The sequence below is a fragment of the Pezoporus occidentalis genome, unplaced genomic scaffold (assembly GCF_034315485.1).
Source record: "Pezoporus occidentalis ecotype Australia unplaced genomic scaffold, CSIRO_AGI_Poc_V1 ctg47, whole genome shotgun sequence".
Taxonomy (NCBI): Eukaryota; Metazoa; Chordata; class Aves; order Psittaciformes; family Psittacidae; genus Pezoporus; species Pezoporus occidentalis.
In genome coordinates this window covers 1,012,466-1,037,326 of record NW_026915802.1, presented here as the reverse complement: position 1 = coordinate 1,037,326, position 24,861 = coordinate 1,012,466, and the positions used below count along the sequence as shown (strand labels likewise).

The 24,861-nt window shown below is 55.2% G+C and overlaps 2 protein-coding genes across 3 annotated transcripts in view; one reads left to right on the top strand and one right to left on the bottom strand.

Moving 5' to 3' along the window:
• The first annotated feature begins 693 nt into the window (after positions 1–693).
• NGB (neuroglobin) lies at positions 694–6,989 on the top strand. Its single transcript, XM_062636140.1, has 4 exons — positions 694–908; positions 2,252–2,363; positions 3,877–3,996; positions 5,067–6,989. The coding sequence occupies exons 1-4, from the start codon at positions 802–804 to the stop codon at positions 5,211–5,213; spliced, it is 486 nt and encodes a 161-aa protein (XP_062492124.1). The 5' UTR covers positions 694–801; the 3' UTR covers positions 5,214–6,989.
• A 1,654-nt stretch (positions 6,990–8,643) lies between these two features.
• The window catches only part of TMEM63C (transmembrane protein 63C), a 34,849-nt gene continuing 18,631 nt past the window's right edge, over positions 8,644–24,861 (bottom strand). For both annotated transcript variants that reach the window (XM_062636137.1, XM_062636139.1), the window contains exons 2-24: positions 21,726–21,839; positions 21,240–21,459; positions 20,778–20,857; positions 19,599–19,686; positions 17,433–17,470; positions 16,875–17,017; positions 16,511–16,562; positions 15,958–16,066; positions 15,395–15,468; positions 15,210–15,290; positions 14,954–15,074; positions 14,696–14,829; positions 14,342–14,464; positions 13,699–13,852; positions 13,033–13,139; positions 12,846–12,932; positions 12,426–12,491; positions 12,158–12,320; positions 11,833–11,938; positions 11,459–11,626; positions 11,076–11,191; positions 10,834–10,905; positions 8,644–10,754 (exon numbers count right to left, since the gene is read on the bottom strand). In XM_062636137.1, coding sequence (XP_062492121.1) covers positions 10,542–10,754; positions 10,834–10,905; positions 11,076–11,191; positions 11,459–11,626; positions 11,833–11,938; positions 12,158–12,320; positions 12,426–12,491; positions 12,846–12,932; positions 13,033–13,139; positions 13,699–13,852; positions 14,342–14,464; positions 14,696–14,829; positions 14,954–15,074; positions 15,210–15,290; positions 15,395–15,468; positions 15,958–16,066; positions 16,511–16,562; positions 16,875–17,017; positions 17,433–17,470; positions 19,599–19,686; positions 20,778–20,857; positions 21,240–21,437 — 2,493 coding nt within the window. In that variant the 5' untranslated portion in view covers positions 21,438–21,459; positions 21,726–21,839 and the 3' untranslated portion in view covers positions 8,644–10,541. The remainder of the gene's footprint in view (positions 10,755–10,833; positions 10,906–11,075; positions 11,192–11,458; positions 11,627–11,832; positions 11,939–12,157; positions 12,321–12,425; positions 12,492–12,845; positions 12,933–13,032; positions 13,140–13,698; positions 13,853–14,341; positions 14,465–14,695; positions 14,830–14,953; positions 15,075–15,209; positions 15,291–15,394; positions 15,469–15,957; positions 16,067–16,510; positions 16,563–16,874; positions 17,018–17,432; positions 17,471–19,598; positions 19,687–20,777; positions 20,858–21,239; positions 21,460–21,725; positions 21,840–24,861) is intronic.

Sequence of the window (24,861 nt, the reverse complement as noted above, 5' to 3'; positions counted from 1 at the left end):
TGCTTAAGCCCTTGCTTGCCCCTTCTTACTTTTGCTGTCCATGCTGCCCAAATTCCAGGGCTCAACTAAAAGCAGTTTCCTTTTCTCTGAACAATAGAGAGAAGCTGGGTGTCCTGAACATGTTTGGCATGTCTTCCGATTTATTGTTAACATCTTTGCTTGCTTCAGCTGGTTTAATTTGCCTTAAACATGTATCTTGCAGCGTTTAGACTGCATCTGTCTGTGGAGATAGCAGATGGCTGTGGGGCGTGCTGAGTGGCCAAGAGCAAGAGGCTGCTGTAGTGCTGAAGCATCACCGAGGACCTCCACCACAAAGTTATGCTTGGAGCTGTTCTGAGCGGCAAACGAAAGCAGCCGGGTCCCAGTGGTCCCCTCGCTAGCACTGCGCTGCCGTACTGCTCTTCGTGTAAAACCGGGCTGATCAGAAAATGTCGAGCTGAACGAGCTGAACTTTCTGCTCCTCAGCTGCGAGCCCGGGGCGCGTTGGGGACTGTAATTTCCCTTTTTCCTTCCCTTCCTTCCCCTACCTTCCCCTCAGTGGGAAATGTAAAGTGAGCGCTTCCTTGCCGAAGAGGTGGCCGGGGAAGCCGCGGGTGGAGGAGAGGGGCACCGGGAAGCTGCGGCGCCGGCAGCCCGCCCGGGGCAGGGCAGGGGGGGCGGGAGGATTGCGGATGAGGGACCCCCAGGTGAGCACGGCGGGGCCCCCCCGGGGCTGCGAGGGGCGGGCGGCTGCCGGTGCCAGCGGTGCCGGTGCCAGCGCCTCGCCTCGGGCAGCGAGGGGCAGGTTCCCCCGCCCCTGCCATGGAGAGCGGGATGCCGCTGTCTGGCAGGCAGCGAGCGCTGATCAGGGAGAGCTGGCAGCGTGTGAGCGGCAGCCCCGAGCAGCACGGCCTCGTCCTCTTCACCAGGTGAGCGCCGGGAGGGGATGCGGCCACCGGCGCCCCGGCACTGGCCGTCCCCCGGACCCACCCGGGGGCAAGGGGGGGTGAACGGGCTCCGCTTCTCGGAGAGGAACGCTTCTCGGCGATGGCTGCCGGGCTGCCTTACCCGTCTGCTCCCTCCTCCGTGGTCCGCGGGGAGCAGCGCGGGGATGAAACCCCTCACCGCGAAGCCGCGGCTGTTGTGGGGCAGCGGCGGGGGGACACCATCCTGTTCCCACCCTAAGCGGAGACAACTTTGTCCCAGGGAAAAGGAGGGAGAGGGGCAGGGGGCAGGTTTTGTGTGTTTCTGCCCACTGACAGCCCGCCTTGTCACTGTTACTTCTGCTGCCTGGACAGCTGCCTGCGCGCCCAGCCTCGGGGAGCGTGTGGAAGGGACCCCCCCAGTGCCCCGACACTGCCCCAGGCACTGGCCTGCCTGCTGGGAGTGAGTCAGTCTCGGGGCAGAGGAAATTATGTGCCTGGGAACGGCTGAAACCCAACTCCTTGCCTCCCCTAAGCAGATTAGTGTCTTGATTATGGGAAGATGAAAAGGAAAAAATCTATGAAGCCATTTAAAAAGAGAGCTGAGGACCAGGAGGACGTAGCAGGCGGGAGCCAAACCTGACAGAGCAGGGCTGTGAGCAGAGACAGTACTTCTTGGGAGTTTTAGTGAGGGGGAGAGGGTTGCAGTAGTTTAATGTGCAGGATGGGGAGAAGAGACTGTCTTGCCTGAATTCTCTTTGGACTCCATGGAAAGCATCAGCCTGTTACTTCTGCTTGGGTGGCTGCTCCTAGACCCATATCTGCCTGGTATACACTGGCAGGGAAGATGGGGGAAAAACTGGGAGCTGGTGATGATGGGGGAGAGTGGGGTGTTAGCTGAGTTTGTACATGCACCCCCTTGCTCAAGTAGGAAATCTGGCTGATGGAGCTTGCAGATCCTCCCAGATTTGGGACCTTTGGGGCTCAAGGGGGTCATGAAGTAGGAATGGGAATTGTTGGGACAACAAACAAAACTTCGGGGGTGAGGGCGAGGCTGGGAGGAGCTCCAGTGTGCTGGGAGTGTTCCTCAAGTGCCATAAACACATAATCTGAGAACTGGGACGGTGGGCTAGGGAAATAGAGACTTTTTGGCTCTAAGTAACCTGGATCGCTCCAAACTAAGACTTCAGAACTTCTGTGTCCTTTTCAGCTGGGGAGTGAGCAGTAGGTGGGAAGGGAGGCAGAGGGGGGCTGCGAGCATGCTTCTGGTGGGGTTGTTCCTGATGTGAGCACAACTGTAACTAAAGCTGTCAAGTGAGGCAATGGGGGTTTCTCTCTTGCTGTTGCAGGTTGTTTGACTTGGACCCTGACCTGTTGCCCCTTTTCCAGTACAACTGCAAGCAGTTTGCCAGCCCTCAGGAGTGCCTCTCTGCCCCTGAGTTCCTGGATCACATCAGGAAGGTGAGAGAGGGGCTGTGGCATGGCTGGAAAGCAGCCTCCTTGGAGGAGGAAGCCCTTAAGCAATGGTTTGGGACTGTGGTGTGTCTGACTGGGGTACGCATGGGAAGTCTCCTCCTGAGATGGTAACTGCAAGGGCTTACTCATGCTAGCAGAAGGTATAATTGCCAGGCCAAAGTGCCCTACCACAGTGGGGACAGGATGAGGATGTGGGTTGTGGTGAGTAAGAAGCACCATGCTGATTTCCATGACCTCATCTGAGAGTGGATTGCCTCTTGTGAAAGTTGGAAGCCCCCTTCTTCTACCACGGAAGCGCCCCAGTGAGCTCACGTCTGTCCAGACAAGGACTGAGCCTCTGCTTGGTCACATGCTGAGCAGGAGGTAGCGCAGAGCTGGGCAGTGGGCCCAGCTCCCATGGACCCACTGGTGTGAAGAGGCTGTCAGTGTGGCTGCAGAGCCATAAGGCCCATAGCATCTCTTGGATAGCCACTGGGAGAGGAGCAATGCTGATGGCACGTGGAAGAGCTCATGCATGGGCAGAATTACTCCCAGTGCAGCAGAGACCCTCTGCTGAGCCCTGAAGAGCAGCCACAGCCTTCACTCTCAGAAGACTTTATAAGCTGTCTTTAAAACTCCACCTCCAAACCAGTTTGGTGCCTCACTTGCCTGTCCATTCCTTATAAGAGGCTATTTCAGGACCACGCACCTCTGATAGCTGCAAGCTTTTCGTCATTTTCTAGTCTCTCTGTACCGGCAAAGTTAAGTCTGTTTTTGTTGTTTTGAGCTGAAATAGGTCTTTGCTCTTGTTGGAGGTAATTTCACAGCTGAAATTATAGAACACAATTCTATCACCTCTTGGCTTTGCCGAGCCAACCATGCCTGGCTTTAATCTCTTTTTCTAATTCAGTGTGTCTGTTCCCTTCATCCCTTATTAACCCTTCTCTTTCCTGTTTCCATTTGACTCTTTATGCTTCTGGGAAATGATTGTGGTACATGCTTTACCAGACCAGGTCTTTTGGCTGAACTATCAACCCCATCTCCTCAAAATACCTGGGCTGATCTTAGAATTGGAGTTACCTTATTCACAATTGCACTATCTTGGCAACACCTAGTTGGAAATTCTAGTCCTGGCAACTTCTAGGGTTCCCCTGCAGCTGTCTTGAGGTCCTAAGAGCTGTAATGACTGCATCTGCATTAGCTTTTAGCCCATAACTGCTCTGCTGTAGGGCTGTTTACCCCCTCTGGAACAGGGAGGCCAGCAGTGCTGCTTGCTATGACACCTCTGGCAGTGTCCTTTGGCAGGATGTGGTGTGTGCTGCTGCCAGCATGTCTCACTGATGTGACACATGGATTGCAGTAGAACAAAGGAAAGCTCAGGGGGCATCTTCTGGCCTGGGAGGTGGTCACGCTGAGAAGGGTGAAGTAGAGGGGTCAGACTCTGTTCCTCTGGGAGGGCCGCAGAAACTTGCTGTTAATGCCTTAACGCTGTTGATGTTTTGCCTCTCTGCTCCTGCAGGTGATGCTGGTGATCGACGCTGCTGTGAGCCACCTGGAGAACTTGTCCCGCCTGGAAGAGTACCTCTGCAACCTCGGCAAGAAGCACCAGGCAGTCGGTGTGAAGGTCGAGTCTTTCTCGGTGAGGAGTCCTCTCTTATCCCACTATGGCTGTGTGTGTGCAGCCCTGCCTGCAGCCCTCAGCTATCCCCATCCCGCTGCACCCACTGCATGTATTCAGCTGGTTGGAGCAAAAGCTGATGGCTCAGGGAAGTCCCCAAGCTGCTGATACCTGCCGAGTGATGTTGGCTCTATCAGGGAAACCCTTTAGCTATGCTCGTTTTCTGCCCTCCCCAGTAAGCCCAGGGATAATGGACAAACAGGAGCAAGGCATTCAACCTGCTTGAAGAGGACCATGATCTGGGGGACTGCACGATCAGCCTTTGCCCTGGGTCCTGCATCACTACATCACATGCTCTAGGCAAACCTCACAGCACCTGGGAAAAGGAGCATCCAACCCCCTCTGTATCTGTGCTGGAGTGGGGTTCCTGCACCTCAGCCCCTGTTTTCTCCATGGCAGTAAGACAGGATCATCCTCCGTGTTATACCCTTGCTTACTCCTGCCATCAAGCATGGACAGAAGTGCTGGATAACCCAGCAGAAAAGGGCAGGTTGAAGGAAAGGTTTCTAACTAGTCCATGGCTCCCTCCTGTTACTGCTAGCTTTGGCCCTTTTCAGAGGGAGCAGGGCCCCCTTTGCTTGAGGTGGTGACTCCCACCAGTCCTGTGCTCAGAGTGCCAGTGCTCTTGGATGGAGTTGCTTGCAGCTCCCTGTGGAGCAGCCTAAGAGGTGGTGAGGCAGACCTTGAGCATCCAGCCTGGGGTCTGACCAACTCCTCTGGCATCAGGGCATTGCTCAGCTCTGCTGATTGCTGCTATGCCGGAGCATTGGTCTGGCTACCTCTATCCGGGGACAATGGACGTGTACAAGTGTGGTCAGCCCTTGCTCCCTGCCTGCACCCCCTGCTCACCCAGGGTGCAGGGTGAGGGCCAGCACAGGGTAGTAGAGGGGGAGTGGTGTGGCCTGGCTCCACTGTTGGAGGAGGAGCAGCTACCCTGCAGTGGGAGAAGTCCAAGAAGGTGGTGAAGTGAGAGAAGGGGCTGCGCATTGTGCCCTGGTGCTGAGCTTGACATTTCCCTGTTTGTTTTGCAGACTGTTGGTGAGTCCTTGCTGTACATGCTGGAGAAATGCCTCGGCACTGCCTTCAGCCCAGATGTGCAGGAGGCCTGGAGCAAACTCTACGGTGCTGTGGTGAAAGCCATGCAGCGTGGCTGGGACACCCTTCCAGAAGGTGACTAGATCCTGCCAGGCACCCCCACCCCTGACCACACAGCAGTCCTGGGCAGGGGGAGTACTCGCACCATGCTCTTTGCCTCTCTCCACCTCTGTCTTTCTCTGTGCACCAGCCCAGCGTCATCTTCTCCAGTCATGCATGGTTTGGGGCTCTCCCAGTGATTCCACCTTGCTTTGACACAATCGCATCTCTGCCTTTGCTAAGGGCTGGCAGGGTATGTCTCTGCAGTGAAGCCTAGGAGAGCCACAGTACAGGTATGCTGCCCTGCCCCAAGTTCCTTCAGGCTAGCTGGAGCACCCATGTACCTACTCTGTTTTTTAGCTGGCTCATCTTCCCTCTGCTTGCTGCCCGCCCTAGTTAGATGACAGCTAGCATAGGCCTCTCAGGCTTATTTGCCCAAGATCCTATTTGCTCAAGACTGTTCACTCCTCCTGCGCTGCTGTGCCCCATTCAATTGTGGCAATGGTGGATTTGGCTCCCTGCAGGGGCAGAGGCAGCAGAGGTGAGGCCTGGCCATGCCATATGGCTGTCTTCTCCAAACTATGTGGGGACTTTTTCTCCCTCTCCTTTCAGCAACACATCAGTACCAGATAGTTAATCATCTCTTGTTTTGCCTCTCCCCTGGATGAGATCCGTGGCTTTTCCTTGTGTCAGGTTGGCCACAACTCAGTGTATTTCCTAGGGATGCTTTGGGCAGCAGAGTCACGTTAATCACAAGGTGAGGCTGCTTTTAGCAGGTCTGGGCTGCCAGCTGAAAGGCTTCGTGTTGGTTTGGCTGGTTGGTTTAACCCCCGAGCCAGCTGAAATGCAGCAGCAGCAGTGGCTCTTTACTGCTTTGTGTTAAGGAGAGTAAAGTAAATACAAGGAAAAGATGTCTTAAAATAAAAACGAAGGTTGTAATCATGTCATGGCAACAGCTTCCAGAAATCATTCCTGGCTCTTAGCCAGAGGAAGCATAGCTGGAATTTCTCTGTTGATGCTGTCAGGACCTGGAGCACTTCCCAGCTGCACACAATGCCCATCTGCGGAGCTCCTTGCCCTTTAGTAAACCCTACCGGCCATACTTCAGACACAGCTGATTCAGAGCAAAGGGAGGCACCCAATTAGCTGTGTGCAGCAGGATGGAAATGAAAAGACAGCATCTGCCAGAAGAAGTCACAGAAAATAGCTGAAAGGCAGCACCTGAGGTCTTGGGGGGGGGGGGGGCAGAGCTGAACTTGAGCACTTTGAAGAATTGTTCATCTTCGTGGGGAAGTAGCTGAGGGACAGGCAGAACCGTGTTTCCAGCCGTTACTTGCCCCAGGACAAGGACATGGAGCAAGTGTTCAGTTATTGTTCAGGCAGTGCCATTTTTGCTGCTACTTCAGGGCAGGAGGAGCATGGCACTGAGGGCTGAGGTGGTTCTGTTCTAGAGATGGGTTCCTCCTATGTTCAACACCTTCCAGAAGAGCAGTGGCTGGGGGGAGGCACTAGGTGTGACGGAATGGTATGGGGCAGGAGGGTTTGGGAATAGGGATATCCTCTGTGTAACACTGTACTGGGGCAACAGCCTTCAGCTCATGGGGGAGAACCTTCTGGCTCTAGGTGATAGGTAGGCAGCTGTGTGATGGGTGGGGTGTGATGTTACTGCCCCAAACCATCCCTGCTCCCTCTAGCTTTCCCAGCTCCTTGAATTCTCCTCTTCTGTACCACATCTCGTGTAACTCCCAAGAGAACTGAACTAGTCTGTGTGCCTCTGATACCCAGCTGTACTGTTTAATAAAGAAGAACAGTGAATCTTGGCCCTTTTTGCTGCCTTATGTTTATTTTAACTTAAAAGGCCCAGGCAAGCAAAAAACCCAAGGATGACTGAGAGGGGTTTGCTGCTTTCTTGTTGACTGTAGCTTTGGAGATATTTGTCACTGGGAGTGCTTGCGTAGGCCAGCTCGATTGACATGAGAAGGCACCCAACACCAAATGCCTATTGGGAGCTTTTGTGCACTCTAATCGAATGGGTGAGCAGTGTTGGGGCTAGCAAAAGCATCCTGCTGCTGATTTGATTGCTCATTACCCTTCAAATTTCATGACCTCTAATGGAATTAGAGTTTTAAGCAACCAGCCTAAGAATCCTTTTTCTGCTGTTCAGCTGCCGGTTGTTCTTTGAGACAGCATAGGCTTGTCTGCTGCTGGTCACCCACTGCTGCAGGTAACCACAGCAACAGGGCATGGCCTCGCAGGGAAGCCTTGGCTGGCTTCATGCAGCATCTGCCCTGCCAGCTGGACTGCCTGAGGGACCATGGTGGGGATGCAGGACGTCCTGTCTCCCCCTTCCGAGAGCATGTTCTAGCTTTGACATGGTGGGTTTCCAGCTCTGGAAGTCGCGCGCTTGGTAGGGAAGAAGGATGGTCCCTAGAGCAGAGAAGCCAGATCAGGTCTGAAATAGCATCTCCTGGAAACCTCAGCCCCGACACAGGAGAGGACAGTAAGCTTCCTGGGAAAACTGCTGCTCTGCCCTGGGCAACGTTTAGGATACGGCTTTCTGCAGGGAAATGTGCAGCTGGCTGGGAAGGGCAAGGAGAACAGCAGAGATCTGAAAGAATAGAAATCCTCCCTGTGGTTCGTTGCTAAAATCAGTGTTCCAGCATGCTGCCCTGTTACCACTAATTATTAACCGTGTGTGTGTTTCTTTGGGGGTGTGTGAAAGGGGAGTGGGGTTTTGAGTTTTGCAGTTTTCCACCTCTCGTGCCCCCTGGCCTCTGCCATGAGATAGGCTGGCCAGACAGGGCTCATCCCAGAGGAGCTGTGGAGGAGCCAGCTGGAGGGACCTGCTGAAACCAGAGGCAAATCATTCAAATAAGGATTTGGGTACAAAGAATGTGTTTTGGGAGGGAGGAGAAGAGGAAGAGTGCTGTCTGCTTAAAACCTAGAGAAAGGTTCCCAAAATGGTGTCCACCCCCTTCCACAGGATGTTCTGGTGGGCAGTTCAGCTTTGGAAACATCTGCTCCATTCCTAGACGGGATTGATCATCCTGCTCCTTGCTGTTATCCCACAGTAGTTCCAGTCCAGCTCCCTCCAGGCAGTGTGTACCTCTCTGGTGGTGTCCCGAGCCAGCCCTGCCTGTGGAGGGGAGGCACATGCCTGTCCCATGTCTGTGATGGTGCCAAGGGCTGAGCCAGCCTTACCGAGGGGATAAGGAGGGTACTCCCCAGATCTTGCTGCTTCTGCCCATTCACTAGGGTTTGCATCTCTGGGGACCATGGAAGTCAGCAAGGTGCCTGCAGGTGACAGGAGGTGTCCTTGACACTGAAGCATCTGCAGAACGTCCCCAGGACAGCTCAAAAGCAGCTCACAGGTGGGGAAAGGGTCCAGGGTACTTCTGCAGCCTGCAGTGGCGATGGTCCCCATCTACTGGCACTGGGAAGGGTGCCTGGGGTGTGATAATGCCAGGCAAGCCACTGGGTGAAGTCATTTTATTCAAGGCACAGTCATAGCAATAAATCACAAGAAGGTACAGACCTCTGGCACATTCCTACAGCGGGGCAGCCAAGGGCAGTCAGACCAGCAGCCCGAGCTCCCAGGGGTGCAGTGCCACTCACAGGCACTTGCTCTCACCCAGAGAGAAATCACCGGCACCCTGCGTCTCCCAGAGCAGGCAGTGAGGGCAGCAGCTCAGTTGCAGGCAGCCCCCGCAGGAGCACCTGGGCAGGGAGCCATGAGACCACAGGGTGTTCTCTGGGGCTGGGAGGGAGGGGCTGAGCTCAAGGGTCCCCTGAGACAACCCCTTGGTGACTACCACGTCATAGCCACTGCCCTGGCATGCAGGAGTGAGAGATGGGGCCCATGGGTCTGCCAGCTGGCTGAGCCGAGACCCATCAGCCCCACAGGAATGCCTCAGGGCCCAGTTGAGTCCAACTGTGACCCACAGCTTGCTGGTGACCTGCCTTTAACTCCCCCTGGGCTGACACACCATGCCCCCTACTCTCAGCGGCACCAGTAATGCTAAGCAGTGCCATAGCTGAGCCTCTGCCATTGTGCAGCGGCACTCACCATACCAGCAGCGCGGTGCTGGCACACCTGTGTCATCATCCTTTCCTGCCCTGCATGGTCCTGGGATAGCGGCTGGAATTGTTCTGAAGCCAGGAGGAAAATCAGGAGTAGGAAAATCAGCCCCAGGGCCAAAGCGGGGCCAAGCGAGGAGCCAGAACACCCTGGTGGGCTAGCCTGGTGGGAGAGGGGCCAAGCAGGGCAGGGATCTGCCCTCGTCCCCAGGGGTCTCCCCAGCTGCTGTGGATGAGCTGGAGCCCTCTAGGATGCCTGGGCAGAAGCTGGCACATTTACAGCGATCACTGCAGGACTCACTCCAGAGGTGGTGTGGCTGCTGGGGAAATCCCATGGCTGTGGCTTGTGGGCAAAGGCAAGGATGCAGTGGACCAGAACCCAGAGGCCAGGATCCTTCCAGCCCCCTTCCTCCCCACCATTTCTGTTGCAACAGGACAGAGCCACACTGGATCCTGTGGCCATCCCCGGGGAGAGCATGAGCACAATAGGGATGCTGCCAGGGTGAGTGAGATGATGAGGAGCTGCCCTCACAGCCGTTAAGCACACTTGTCCCTTGACCTCCCATTCCTCCCCAAAGACCCAAGAGCACAGGCATGGTGCAGCAGGCTGAGGGTGGGCCAGGGAAGAGCTCAACTTGTGTTTTGATGCCTGCCTTGGGGCAGAGCCAGTGCGGGAGCAGCCCAGGGCACTCACCTCCTACACCAAAGCACACGGGTCTCGGAAGTCCCTGCTTTAATGGACAAAGCCATGGGGGCAGCAGCAGGGGTGGCCAGACGCCTGCACAGCCGGCACCACGGGAGGCAGCCGGGTGGCCACCATGAGCAATGGGTAGGCAGAGTGTGAAGCAAGGGTTAGGGGTGGCTGTCCCTTGCCACTGGGGACCTGCGGATAGAGTGGCAGCAGGCACATTCATCTCAGCTGTCTGGGCTGCTTCCTTCTCATGGAGGGGCCAGGGCCTCCTTCCTGCCCCAAAAGCATGGCCTCTCAGAAACAACCTCTCCCTATACCACTGCACCCCATCTTCTCCACGATGGGCTGGAAGAGGCAGGTGGGGATAGGGGAGCAAGGGGAGGGACTGAGCCAGTCCAGGCAGCTGGAGGGACTGTCAGAGCCTCCCACCACCTCCCATACAATGGGGTCTCCCCCTCACATCAGCCCTGTCATCCCCTCACCCCATCACTGAGGTGGCCCCCACCAGTGATGGGAAGGCCCCTGCCTTCCTGTCCCCGGCACGTCTTCCACTCTTCTCCTTTGCTCTGGGTACGGCTGGTCCTCGCCCCAACAGTGGGGATGCTCACTGGTAGCGGGCCTGGCTCTCCATCACGGGGCCACTCCTGTACTCTCCCTCCACTGTCTCCAGCTCTGTCTCGAAGCTCTGCAGTGCCTCGTCTTCCCCGTCCTCTGCTGGCTCCAGGTGGTTCCCCATGGTGCCGTAGGACTGGTGTGCTGGGGAGGCCGCTGGCGTCAGGCTCAGCTCAGGCTCCTGCAGGACCGTGGCCACAAAGAGCTGCCCCAGGGGGCAGTGGGGAGTTAGGGCCCAAGGAGCAAAGGGTGTGACTGTGGTGGGGCTGGGGAGGGATACTTACATTGGAGTTGGGGGTGGAGGAAACGCTGCTCCGCTCCACATCATTGAAGGTGCCCTCAGACTGGTCAGACATCTGCGGAGAGGGAGGTCAGGAGGAAAGAAATGATGGTCTGGGGGTCCCCAGATGAAGTCAGGGGGGCAACAAGGCACCTCCTCAGGCTCCCCAAGGCAAACACAGCCCAGAGAGGCAGGGAGGGGATGCAGTGGGGTGACGGAACAGGATGGGTGGCTGCCTGTGCTCACCTGGTAGCTGGAGGGTTTCCGTGGCTGCAGTTTCTTCAGGCAGAGGCCAAAGAAGGAGAAGACAATGCAGGAGAGGAGGACCACAAAGGTGAAGAGGGTGACAGGGCGGGTAGGACCTAGAGCACAGAGACACTAGGAAGCACATGAGCCTCCAAGGACCTGCTGCACATCCAGCTGAGACCCACACTGGTGCTTGCTTTGGGTGTTACACGCCCTCAACCCGCTTCCCAGAACTCTGACACTCCCCTCATCTGCCAAGTCTCCAACACATCTTCCCCCTTCCCACCCTCCATGTCAAGCCTAACTCAGGGGTGACACCAGTGGCTCATTTGCCCAAGCATCAGATGTGACTCTCAGCAGAGGCAGTCCCAGTCTTTCCCTACCAAGGCGCAGGACGGAGAAGAAGAGCAGCCAGAACATGCAGAGGATGGGGGCCACCACGACCTGGCTGATGGCAGCAACATGGAGGCGCTGGTTCAGCTTGGTGGGGATGTACACATAGTAGATGTTGTACCGATCAACCATGTGCTTGAGCAGCATGTAGAGCAACCCTGGCAGGAGGAAGAGGGGCCTTTGAGGGGAGGATAATGGGGACAGGCAGGTCGCAGGGACAGCAAAGCAGGCCCAGAGGATGATGCCCAAGGGTGCCTTCCTGTACCATACAGGAAGCTTGTGCTCCCACACCACTGCTGGTGGCTGAGACAGGCTGTTTGCACAGCCAGGGGCAGCAGGACCATGGGCCACAGATCATACTCACCAAAGGGGACAATGATGGGGCAGGTGATGCTGTAGGTCATGACGACGGAGAAGATGCAGCAGGTCCAGGCATACTCCAGTCCAAACTGGAACTGATAGGCTTGGCTCTGGGGCACAACCAACAGCATCGTTACTGCCTCTGCTGTTGCAAAGGCTGCAATTGCCTTTGCATCCCAGCCAACAAGATTGCCTTCCCCTGCTAGCCTCTATGAGGCCAGAAGTCCCCACAAGCCTCCTCACAGGACCCAGACAGCCTGAGTTTCCAGTTAGCACATCCCTGCTGTGCCCGGGGTTGTGCAGGCTCAGAGGTGAGCAGGGCCACGTACCCGCTTGATGTGGAGCCGCTCGGGCTCAGACTTGGCAAAGCAGAGGCGGGTGGTGTAGACAAGGAGGCCTGGGATGCGCAGCAGCTCCATGGCTGTCCCGATCAGGCTGGAGGTGACCACGTAGTTGACAAAGAAAGCGCCGTTGTCTGGGAGGAAAACGCACCTGCCGCAGGGGCGCAGAGGGTGAGAGCAGGCAGGCGACCAGGAGAGCCGCTCTGGGCTGGTTTGTTGGGTGCTCCAGGAGGTTCGGGAGCTCCTGGCTACTCACTGGAACTTGATATCAGCCTGGTCCAGAAAGTGGGTGTCGAAGAGCCAGCGGAAAAAAAGGTCCAGGCTGGAGCAGGGAGAAGAGGAGCAGCTCAGAGAGAGGGGGAGCTGCAGAGTGATATGGGGGCACCCAGAGGGTGTGTGCTTCGCCCTGCCCTTGGTAGGTGGGACCCCCTTGGACCCTACACTGCCAGAACAGACCCTTCTGCCACACGTGACCACCATAGCATGGGTGCTTGCCTCCTGGATGGTCAGGATTGCAGACACCTGACCTTGTCCTTTCAGGGTCTGCTGAAAGGCTGACCCCAAGCAGGGCTCCACCACCACCCAAGGGTTAGCCATCCCCTTCCCTCCTCCTCCGCAGGGAATCTTTCTGTCCATGCCAGGGAGCAGGGGGAGCAGTGTAGAGGGCAGTCTGTACCTGCTCAGCCCCAGTGAGGGCAGGATGATGACCATGAACACCAGGAAGAAGAAGCACTTGTGCATGGTGAGCTGATTTTCACTTGACCTGCAGAGAGGGGGGGCAAGACAAAAACATTCCATTTCTCCATGGCAGAGCAGCTGGTGGGGAGCATCTGCTGCAGCCCTGGGGGAGCCAGCCCTGTTACCTTGTCCAGTGTGACTCGAAGAATGCCGAGTAGTAGACGAGGAAAGGCAAGAAGACAGAGAAGGCCCAGAGCAGCAGTGTGGGGAAGAACTGGGTGATGATGGGGTTCTGCAGGAGGAGAGGTGCCGGATATCCCTTCAGTAGCCTGCCAGAGCTCAGCTGTGTTGGAGACAGCTATCCAGGCCTCCGGGCACAACATGGTGTGTGCAAGGGGCAGGCTGGGGCATCCCCTCTCTGATCAGGGACACTTGCTTCAGGAGATAAGGGGTTGAGGCCAGCCAAAGGCACCATGGGCATGCTCTGAGCCCCAGTGCCTGTCCTGTCCAGAAGCTCACAGGTCAATGAGCAGGAAGATGTGCTGCTGGCAGCTCCTAACACCTCCTGGAGCTCTTCCCACCCCTCTCTTCTCACATGGACACCAACCTGCCCTCTTCAATGGACACCACTAAGAAAGCTCAAATTTGCACAGATGCCCAGGGCTCTGCCACTGGAAACACAAGAAGAGGATGGATGGCAAGCAGGGGCATGACCACTCCTTGCCTCTCATCAGCACTCATCCCAGTGATAGCTCATTTTCTTGGGCCATTGTAGATGCCCTCTCCCCATCATGGACAAGCATGGAAATGGAGACCTTTTGGGAAAACTGGCATGGGGCCCCAGGGACTACCTTGAGGCTTTCCACGGGGTGTGTGACATTGAACATGTCCATAGTGTTGACAATGATGGCTGGCGTGGTGAGGAAGAAGAGAAGGACGAAGAGGCAGATATTAAGGAGGATGAATCGCACCCACCAGGATGTGCCACGGACTGATAAATTCTCCCTGTGAGAGGAAAGCATGACTAGGACATGGTGTGGAGGAAAAGCCATGCATCCTGGGCATCTCAGCCCAGCTCCCTGAGCTTCTGCCTCCTACTACCTGCACCAGCCATCCTGGCAGCCATTGCTCCGAGCTCACCCATCCTGTGCTGCTGCGCTGATACCTGCAGAGCCCCCAGGACTAGAGAATGGCCACAGGGGGAATCTGTACCACCAGGAGGCTTTGAAGTGAAGCTGGAGAAACCAGAGCCTGGCAATCACCCCACACCTTGCCTGACCAAGACCTGGCCTCTGTTAGGTGATCACCCCAGCCACCCCTGTTGACTTCTGCTGTCATTACAGGAGGGACTATCGGCCCCTGCCATCTTGGGAAAGTGCCCTATAGATACGGGCACAGGTATTCTACAGCTATGTGGGCTCCCTATAGGTACAGGTACAAGTTCCCCCCAACTGCTCTCCCCCCCCCCCCCTCCATCCAACCACAGGGGTTCACCAGATGATATCGCTGGGTGCAGGGGCATAGCAAATGCCCCAGTGATGTGACTTGACCACGGTGGTGACAGAGGACTGCTGGGGGTGCTTGCGGCAGCGAATGTGGCTGTAGTCCTTCAAAATCCTGCAGGAGGAGGGAGCCAGGGGTCAGGCCCAGATAAAGGGCTACCCCTGAACCTTCTTCTAAGACACTGCCTGCAACCCCAGAAGAGCAGCCATCTCTGCAGATGGCAGAGACACCCAGGAGACAGACCCACCGCCTGGCTTTGGCTGGGGAAGTGGGCAAGGTGACCCCCAGCAGCAGTGGCCACCAGGCTGGGGGACATCCCCATGCCATTGCACGAGGGGTACTCACACAGCCGTCATCCGCTCATCCTGGAAGGTGACAAAGGCCATGTCAAGCCGCTTGAGTGTGATGCGGTTGCGCTCAGCATTGAACTCATCTGTGAGCTTCTCCTCCAGCTCCCCATAGTACTGCTCAGCATCCACCTGTGGGAGCAGCCAGGGCTCTGCCGCACTCGCTGGGCTGGGGCACAGGCAAGCTGCATGCTCTGCCTTGCCTGTGGTGGCAGCCTGACTGTGCCTGCCCACAGCCCTGCTCGCACCCTCCTACCTGCTCAAAGCCACAGAAGCGGCAGCAGAAGATGCGGGCACACGGGTGGGTTTTGATCATGATCTTCCCCTCTTTCTGTGCCTTGGTGGTGAAGTAAAGCCGTCCCTTCATTGCCTTGCGCCTTCCAGGAAGTCAACAGGGGAAAGGGTCATTTGGGAAGTGGCAGACAGACAGAGAGTGAGACTACATCCCTCAACATGGTGGGCAGGAGCAGTACCCCCACCTGCAGAGGCAATGGGGACCTACTAGCACTCACCTCTCTGCATCCAGCTTCATCAGCTTGCGCACATCAAAGCAGAACTGGACATTGGTGACGGTGCAGCTGGGATAAGCCTCACTGTGGGCACAGCGACACAGTGGCACAAAGAGGCAGGCAGCAGGGATGGGGACAGCCTTTGCCACCTGCCTGCCAGCCACCCAGACGGGTGCACCAGTACTCACTGGAAATGCTTGATGATAAGGGAAGGGTCTGTGATCTCCTTGGGGATGTGGGTAACCATCAGCGTCCGGGCGACCTGGGGAAGGGGGGCAGAGGGGACAGGTGGGCAAGGGATCTGTGGGGCATCTCACTGCTACTCTGCTCGCCCAGCCACTGGGAAGGCAGAAGCGAGCCGAGGCACCAGCTGCCACGCTGGAGGTCAGCACAGACCTCCCTAATGCCCAGCGGGTTGGAACTAGATGATCTTGATGTGCTTTCCAAACCTAACCATTCTATGATTCTGTGATTCTGTGCTCATCCCAGAAGCTGGGGACATTGCTGGACACTGTCACCTCCCAGAGAAACAGCAGAACTTCAATCTCAAGAGACAAGGCAGAAGGAAAAAGATCTGCCACCAGGTGGCCAGGTTTTCTCCAGAAGCTGGAGAAAACCAGCGATCTCTTTGCCTGCCGGTCCAGACTGTTTTTAAAGCTCTCCCTACCGACTGGGACTATCCTTCCCACAAGGTATAAAGTTGTCCCTTAGCACTGAACAAGGCAGAGCTGGAGGAGGGATGGTTGCTCACCTTCTCATTCTCTCTGTATTCAAGATGCACAGAGTGGTGGGCCATGCAGAGGATTGTGAGGATGAAATAGATGAGGGCAAAGATGCTGTGCAGCCACAGGAGACGGTCCCTGGAGGAGGGGAAGAGGAGATCAGTGAGCATTGTGGCAGGCATGTGGCATTCAGACCAGTCTGGCAGTCAGAGTTTCATGTTTGACCACCCCAGCCACCCAGTGGGACCTCTACTTCAGGGCTGCTGAACCCTCACCCTGAGGACAAGAGGGGCAGTGTCAAGGTGTTGGCTGAAACACTACAGAGCTGAGGCCATCCTGCACCCCTAGGAGCACTTCTGCTGGCAGCAGGGTGCAGTCAGCAGTGCCAGCATGCTGGCCACCACAACTGTGTTCATATGTGATGCAGAAAGACGGGGGCCTACTGCAAGCAGCATGCTGCTCACATGGACCTGTCTCTGTCCTTGGCATGGGGCTGTCACCAGCACTGTGCCTCAGTGCTCTGAGCAGTGCCCACCATAGTGGCAGCACCCACAGCCCTCCCTGGACATGGGAGCCACGTACTGCGTCGGGATGTTGGCGATGGTTGTCCGGCCGAAGTGGGTGGGATTGTGTCCTGCAGGGGAAGAGGAGAAACGGGATGTTAAGGGAACAATGTGGTGTGCATGCCTGTGCTCACATGGTTAATTGCTCTGGTCTTTGCTCCCTCCTTTTCCACCTCCCAAGGCATCCACCAAACCCCTGCTGCCCTGGAGCTCCCTGCCTTTTGCATTCTTCTGTCTGACAGCTGATGGTGGGTTCCTGCTCACATAGGGGCTCCTGATGGAGAGGCTCTTCTGCCCTCTGTCCCAGCAGCACAGAGCTCACCCTGAGGCTGGGGAGCCTGCACCACAGTCCAGAGCCATGCCGAAGCTGGGGAAGCACCTACCCAGGAGGTCCCCTGAGAAGTTGACGGGCAGGATGACAGCCACGGAGAGCATGCAGACCAGCATCAGCAGGACCAGGAGGTGCCGCTGGAAGGACAGGTAGGTGGTGGCATCGATCCCACACTTGCTCTGAATCTCCTCGTCCCTGGGAGAGAGACAGGTGGGGGTGAGCACTGGTGGTGCCTACCCGTCACCTCCCACCCTGAGGACCCTGGCTGCTCCAGCCTCACATAACCCACATCAACTGATGGCATCCTGCCTGTGGCAAATAGTATTTGGGCACAGAGTGGATGAGGGACACAAGCAGCCCTTGGGCTGTCACCCCATTACAGGACCAGCTCCTACCAGAAGAGGTTGAAGACCTTTTCTTTGGGATAAGATCCAGGGGCCAGGAGAAAACACGGGTGAGTCTGCTCTCTCTGGAGAGGATGTTTTAAGAGGGCTCTGCTCTGCTGCTGGTACCAGCAGCTCCAGGTGGTGGGCCAACACATATGGGCACCAGCTCCCCACGGGCAACTAGTGGTGGGGGCATGGCTGTGATGCAAGGGACACACACTTACTTCATCTGGTAGATAGAAAGGAGCCAGGAGCAGAATCCCTGGAAGGAAAAAGAGTGAGGGTGAGCCAGGGGTGACCACCCCAAAACCTCACTGATGAGGATCCAGGGCTTGACACATGCTGGGGACACATGCAGAGGTGGTGCGGTGCTGAGGCTCAGCCCCCAGCTCCGGGATGCTCAGCCCAGTCGCTCGTCTGCAGCGGTGGCAAAGGCAGCTGCCTTGAGAGGAACAGGAAACACGGGGCACCACTGCAACACAGGCTCCTGGCTTCCAGCAACATCCTCCTCTGCCCCCCTCCCCGGCAGTTCCTGACGTGCAATGCGCTTTTTTGGCCACTGAGCGCTGAGCCGACACTGCTGTAGAGTGATACAGGAGCACTAATATCTTGTGTAATACCTTATTCTCTGTCATTGCATATATGATATTAGGGGTTTTCTCCCCTGTGCGTTATTTTACATTCTACCGACACCGGAATTCATGCAAGTTCGACGTCCTCACAGTCATGGCTGTACAGAATAATACGCAGCCATCTGATACCTCCTCTTCACCCCGTTCTGGAGGATTTATGCCGGCCTTGGACAGGAGGGACCACAGGCAGCCTGCTGCAGAATTCCCTTACCCAGCTCTGTGAGAGCTGGCAGCTTCTTCCTCCTCTCCATCCCCTGCCTTTACTCATGCCAGGACCTTCCCTCCTACCTCACAGCTCAGCTTAGTTTGATTAACTGCAGCTGGAGGCTTTGGAGGTGCAGACATCCCTGTGCCCCCAGCAACTCCATGGGGAGCCAACACCCCCTTAGCACAATCAGGCTGACTCCCCCCCTGCACCCCACTCTGAAGCTCTGCTCTGCAAAACCATGTCTTGGAGGCTGTCCATGCAGACCCCAATTTTCCTGGAATGTAATTTCTTGAATTTCCAGAAGCCTTCCTGAAAACCAGCATTTATGAGCTGGTTCCCATGTCTCTAGGATCCCCACGTGCAGGAGAGAGGATGGACACAGCTGTCAGTAGCTTGGCTATTTGTCTCAGGGGGAGTGAGAAGTCCTGTGCCGGCTACCAGGAATTTGTGATGGTAGTGAGTATTTGTCAAGCTGCTTTTATTGCAAACTTATCCTCCAGTCCTGCTGCTGGAGGGTTGCTTTGGTGCTTCCCCACAGAGAAGGGCTCCCACGCAGGAATTTGTTCAAGCTCCTCCTCACTGGATACAGGAACCAAACATTTACTAAGCTTTCCTGCCACATTCTCACCTTCTCCAGCAAGTGTTTTCTATCTTCAACATCTACCAATCAGCCCTATAACCCTCTGGCAGGTTTCCTGTTCTTCATTCATGAGAAAAAATCCAGTACTTGCTTTTATGCACTCTACAAATTTCTCCTCAAATCTGTTCTTCTCATCCCTTAGTGCATTTCAAATCTGACCTGGCAAAATTTAGATTTTTCTCATTTGGGAACAGCTTGGCTCTTAAAAAGATGTCTTCCTGCTTCTAATAATCTCCCTCAATCTGCTCTTTAGCTGTTCTGGCTTTCCCTGGGGTCTTTCTCCCTTAGTTTTTGATGAGCGATAATTATTTGCCCAGAGTATAGAGTCTTTAAACAGGACTCCTGCCACCTGCAAGGATTTTGCTTCTTTACCTTTCCTACCTAGTTTTTTTTAGTAAGTCATGTAATTCTTTTCATAGTCACATATAATGACTGATTTCTGAGTTTCTGCTGCCAAAAAATAAAGAGACAGACAGCAAAATGTGTCTGTCTGTGCCTGTTTCCAGCAAAGCCTGGTTCATGCCTGGTGTGGCAGAGAGAAAAAAAGGATGACTTAAAAAGATGATACCAGCAGAGGTGGAGGTGTGATCCAGGGGACTCTGACCTGTTTGGACCAGAAAGGCTCCTGCAGGCATACAAAGCTCTGGTCTTGCATTTGACTAGGTCCCTGCAGCCAGCAGATGCTTGCCTTGGCAGGAGCATCCCCTCCTAGCTGCAATTCAAGGTAGATGCCTCAAAACAAGCCATGACAAAGAAACTGCTGCTAACAGGTGTTAAGCAGGAAACCCTGCGCTGGAGTGTTTAATTTCACCCATTTAACTTCTGAGCTGGGTTTCTGGTGAAGAGCAGGGTGGGTTGGGCAGGGACAAGCCCAGCCAGGGCTCCCATTGCCATGGCCATCAACACTTACCATGTCTTTGTTGTCGGTGTCCAGGGGGCTGCTCTCTGATGGGGACTTCTCCTTCTCACTCTGCTCTCCATAGAAAAGTGATGTCAGACTGCAGTGAGGAGAAGAGCAGAGAGGTGAGGCAGGAAAGAAGCAGCAGACAGGAGAGCATGAGCGCTCTTCGACAGACTTCTAGGGAGCAGCTGAGGAAACGCCTTCCCTCTCCCCACACCCTGCACTGGGGCTGGACCAGCAACCACCACTGGGCTTGGGGCGGGTGCTGCATCCTGCTGCCTCTGTGCTGACAATTCCCTGTACCTTCTCTGTGGCCCTGGCCCACAGTGGGGTGGCCCATGAAGACTATGACTTAGGCCAAGGACAAGTGGCTGGCTGAACTATATTTTTTCTCTTCCACTAGTTTCAACCCTCCGAAATGGTGTTACAGTAACAAGGAATGTAATCTGAGTTTGCATTTAAAGTCTTGATTGCCCCTTTCACCTCCCTGGTGGATGGAAACATGTCTGTCTGTTGCCAGACTCAGCTACAGAGCCTGAGGCCAAAGAGAGCTGGGGAGGGGAGAAGGCAGGAAAAGGCCTTTTACAGAGTTTTCTCCTGTGGGCTGCTCAGCCTTGCAGACACCACCTGCCTGTGCAAAGCTGCTTTGCTGCCTGGGGCAAGCTGTGCTCTGGCAGGCAGATGCTGGCAGCACAATGCACCTGGAAATTGGTCTGGGCTCTGCTTGCACCAGATCAACCGTGTTTTTGGTGAAATTCTGCATGTACCCTGAAGACTGGGCCAGGCAAGCTGCCCTGTGACATGAGGAGCAGTATTACTGCTGTGGGTCTGCCTCCTGGGCTGGCCACCCCTGCTTATCCTGAGAGAGCAGCAGCGGGAGAGGCAGCAGCTCAGCTCTCACTTGAAAGCAGCTCTTGGGCCTCTGTCCTGCCCATGACAGTGCCCTCTCTGGCATCAAGAGCACAGTCACCAGACAATGCCTGCAAGAGGGAATCAAAGCTGGCCCAGGCTTTCCCTCTCCCTGCAGAAAAGAGTGCCCATACCTCCATGGGCAATGGCAGCCAGGCAATTCCCAGTGGGAAGGAGGGATAGGAACACCTGCTGAGCTTCTCCGTGGGCCACCCTGCAGTGCTAGTCCTCTTGGAAAGGCTAGAGACATCACCAGTGGTGGCCTTGCATCCTCCTCACCTATCATTGTCCATCAGCAGAGCCAGGCGCCCATAGTCCCAAGCTGCTTTCCGAAGGCAGGAGAAGATCAGGAGGAGAAGCTGGAAGAAGATGGAAGAGGAGAGGTGGAGGGTTTTGCTGTGAGGTCTCACCTGGTGGGTTCTCCTCACATCCCACCTTTTTGTTTTCTCACCCCTGAGCCCAAGCTGGTGCAACACTCTTAGCTCAAGCCAAACTGCTCCTGTCCCTGATCTCACAATTTCTGCCCCAGTGCCACCTGCTGCTCACCAGGACGTGGGCAAAGCTCTTGGTCCCCTGCACACACCCCTGTTACCCCAGTCAGCCAGATGCACTAATACATAGGCTGCTCTTGCATGTGGCTTCAAGTGCACCCATAACACACACATCCCCCCTATACTCACAGCCAGTCTTTGACACCACAGACTGTGGTGCTATAACGTGGCACCCTCCTGGCACACTCACCAGCCAGAGGATGAAGTTGATGGCGAGCACGGTGGGCACACCACCGAACGGCAGCCCTTCCAGGACGGTGCTGCGGGAGCGGGCGCTGAAGCATTGCTCCTCTGTGCTGTTCACCAGCGTATCCAGGAAGTTGAGCACATCCAGCGAGGTGGGGCTGGCACCCTCAGCTGCGGGCTCCACTGAGTACACGCTCTCCATCAGTGGTGTCGTTGGCCTCACCCTGCAAGACAGGGACAGTGGTACAGATGGAGAAGCTTCTGCTTGAAAAGGGGCTCTTCCAGGTCCCCCAGAAAGGTCTGAGGAGCTCACTAAGGGCAGGGAGGGGAGCGGACTAGCTGGTGACCTTGGAGTTCCCCCAGTCCTACTTTTTCCCAGGATGGGGCTATGGAACACAGGGCAGTAGGTAATGCTGGAGAAATCTCACAGTACCTCCTTCCCTTTCCCCACCCCACTAAACCCCATGCTACTTGGTTGTCTCCATCACACCTGAGACAGGTCTTTCAACACCTCTGCCCCTCGGTCCTGGAAGCTGGTTGAGTCATGGCCATGCTGGTGTGGTCAGCAGGCAGGAATGAGGAGCCAAAGCATTTGGATGAGTTTCTGAGAATAAGAACAATAATGACATTAACAACTGGGTTGCCGGAACTGTGCCTGCTTTGCTCCCCACTGCCAGATATCTACTGTGTGTAAAGCATTCCTAAGCCCTCCCTTCTCCTCCAGCATCACAATATGTGTGACTTGGGGGTCATGGGACCTCCAGTCTTTCCAGCAGAGCAGAACTGCTCCTTCCAAGATATCTTGATGTCTTCAGAAGAATCAGCTTCTCAAAACCCTAAATTTCAGGTTTCCCTCCACTTTCCCAGGAGCTCATACCACAGGCTACAGTCCTCACTAGCAGCAAACACTATTAACGGCCAAGACTGTGGCTTGCTTCCAAAAACCTGTCCTATCACCATGCTTTAAGTAGGAGAGGATCCACTCCAAACCTGCAGCACTTGAGATCCCTGGGAAGAAACACCATATAGCAGCCAGCATGGCTATTAATCATGGGGATGTCAAGGACCTGTGTGCCAAGACAGTTCTGAACAGCCACTGCACTCACCAGAAGGACAGGAGGGGGAAGGAGCACATCACACCCTAACAAACACAGCATGGGGACATCAGGGCCAGAGTCTCTTCTCCACGTGTTTCGGCCTGCCTGCTCCTGTACTTTGGAGGCCCCACCAGCACCTTTAGCCAGCTGCTTCTGGTGCCTGGAGAGCTGTGTGGCCTTCAGAGGAGGACAGCTATGACTGTGGTGAGGCCAACCACATCACTAGGGTGAGAGGCACCCTGGGACAGTGGGGATGTCTTTGGGGTGCTCTCATGGTGGTTAATAGGTTGTTAGGGGGCTTTCAAAATGGCTACCAGGTTGGGTCCCTAAAGTCTCTTCTGAAAAGGCTTCAAGTTAGGATAGAATCATAGAATAGTTAGGGTTGGAAAAGATCTTAAGATCATCAAGTTCCAACCCCCCTGCCATGGGCAGGGACACCTCACACTAAACCATCTCACCCAAGGCCTCGTCCAACCTGGACTTGAACACCGCCAGGGATGGAGCATTCACAACTTCCCTGGACAGCCCATTCCAGTGCCTCACCACCCTAATAGGAAAGAATCTCTTCCTTATATCCAATCTAAACTCTCCCTGTTTAAGTTTTAACCCATTACCCCTTGTCCTATCACTACAGTCCCTAATGAAGAGTCCCCCCCCAGCATCCCTATAGCCCCCCTTCAGGTATGGAAGGCTGCTATGAGGTCTCCACACAGCCTTCTCTTCTCCAGGCTGAACAGCCCCAACTTCCTCAGCCTGTCTTCATACAGGAGGTGCTCCAGTCCCCTGATCAACCTCATGGCCCTCCTCTGCACTTGTTCCGACAGTTCCATGTCCTTTTTATGTCGAGGACACCAGAACTGCACACAATACTCCAGGTGAGGTCTCACAAGAGCAGAGTAGAGGGGCAGGATCACCTCCTTCAACCTCCTGATCACTCTCCTTTTGATGGAGCCCAGGATACGGTTGGCTTTCTGGGCTGTGAGTGCACACTGAAGCCGGCTCATGTTCATTTTCTCATCGACCAACACCCCCAAGTCCTTCTCTGCAGGGCTGCTCTGAATCTCTTCTTTGCCCAACCTGTAGCTGTGCCTGGGATTGCTCCAACCCAGGTGTAGGACCTTGCACTTGGCATGGTTAAACTTCATGAGGTTGGCATCAGCCCACCTCACAAGTGTGTCAAGGTCCCTCTGGATGGCATTCCTTCCCTCCAGGGTATCAACCGAACCACACAGCTTGGTGTCATCAGCAAACTTGCTGAGGGCGCACTCAATCCCACTGTCCATGTCAGCGACAAAGATGTTGAACAAGACCGGTCCCAACACTGATCCCTGAGGGACACCACTCGTTACTGGTCTCCAGCCGGACATTGAGCCATTGACCACAACTCTTTGCGTGCGGCCATCCAGCCAGTTCTTTATGCACTGGGTGCCCCATCCATCACATTGATGTCTCTTCAATTTAGAGACAAGGATGTCATGTGGGACAGTGTCGAATGCTTTGCACAAGTCCAGGTAGATGACATCAGCTGCTCTACCCCGTCCATCAGTTCTGTAGCCCCATCATAGAAGGCCACCAAATTGGTCAGGCAGGATTTCCCCTTAGTGAAGCCATGCTGGCTGTCACCAAGCACCTTGTTGTTTTTCTTGTGCCTTAGCATGCCTTCCAGGAGAATCTGCTCCAAGATTTTGCCAGGCACAGAGGTGAGACTGACTGGTCTGTAATTCCCTGGGTCATCCATTTTCCCCTTCTTGAAAATGGGGGTTATATTTCCCTTTTTCCAGTCATCGGGAACTTCACCTGACTGCCATGATTTCTCAAATATGATGGCCAGCGGCTTCGCAACTTCATTTGCCAGCTCCTTCAGGACCTACGGATGGATTCCATCAGGTCCCATGGACTTGTGCATGTTCAGGTTCTTAAGATGGTCTCAAACCAGATCCTCTCCTACAGTGGGCACAAGGTCTTCATTCTCACAGTCCCTGTGTCTGCCTTCCAAGACTTGGGTGGTGTGGTCAGACCATTTGCCAGGGAAGACTGAGGCAAAGAAGTCATTCAGAACCTCAGCCTTCTCCAAATCCAGGGTAGCCACTTCTTCTGATAGCTTCCAGAGGGGGCCCACATTGTCCCTAGTCTGTTTTTTATTTGCAATGTACCTATAGAATCCCTTCCTGTTATCTTTAACATCCCTAGCCAAGTTTAATTCTAACTGGGCCTTAGCTTTCCTAACCTGGTCCCTAGCTTCCCGAACAACATCCCTGTATTCTTCCCAGGCTGCCTGTCCTTGCTTCCACCTTTTATAAGCCTCTTTCTTCCTTCAAATTTTCCTCAGCAGCTCCTTATCCATCCAAGGAGGTCTCCTGGCCCTCCTGCTGCACTTCCATCTAGTTGGGGTGCAACACTCCTGAGCTTGCAGTAGGTGATCCTTGAATATCAACCAACAGTCTTGGGCCCCCCTGCCCTCTAGGGCTATATCCCATGCAACCTTACTAAGCAGGTTCCTGAAGAGGCCAAAGTTGCTCTTTTGAAGTC

Coding starts and splice junctions, on each gene's coding strand:
- NGB (XM_062636140.1), top strand. CDS start 802: ATGGAGAGCGGGATGCCGCTGTCTGGCAGGCAGCGAGCGCTGATCAGG. Junction 909..2,251: donor GGCCTCGTCCTCTTCACCAG/GTGAGCGCCGGG, acceptor TTGCTGTTGCAG/GTTGTTTGACTTGGACCCTG. Junction 3,997..5,066: donor TGAAGGTCGAGTCTTTCTCG/GTGAGGAGTCCT, acceptor TTTGTTTTGCAG/ACTGTTGGTGAGTCCTTGCT.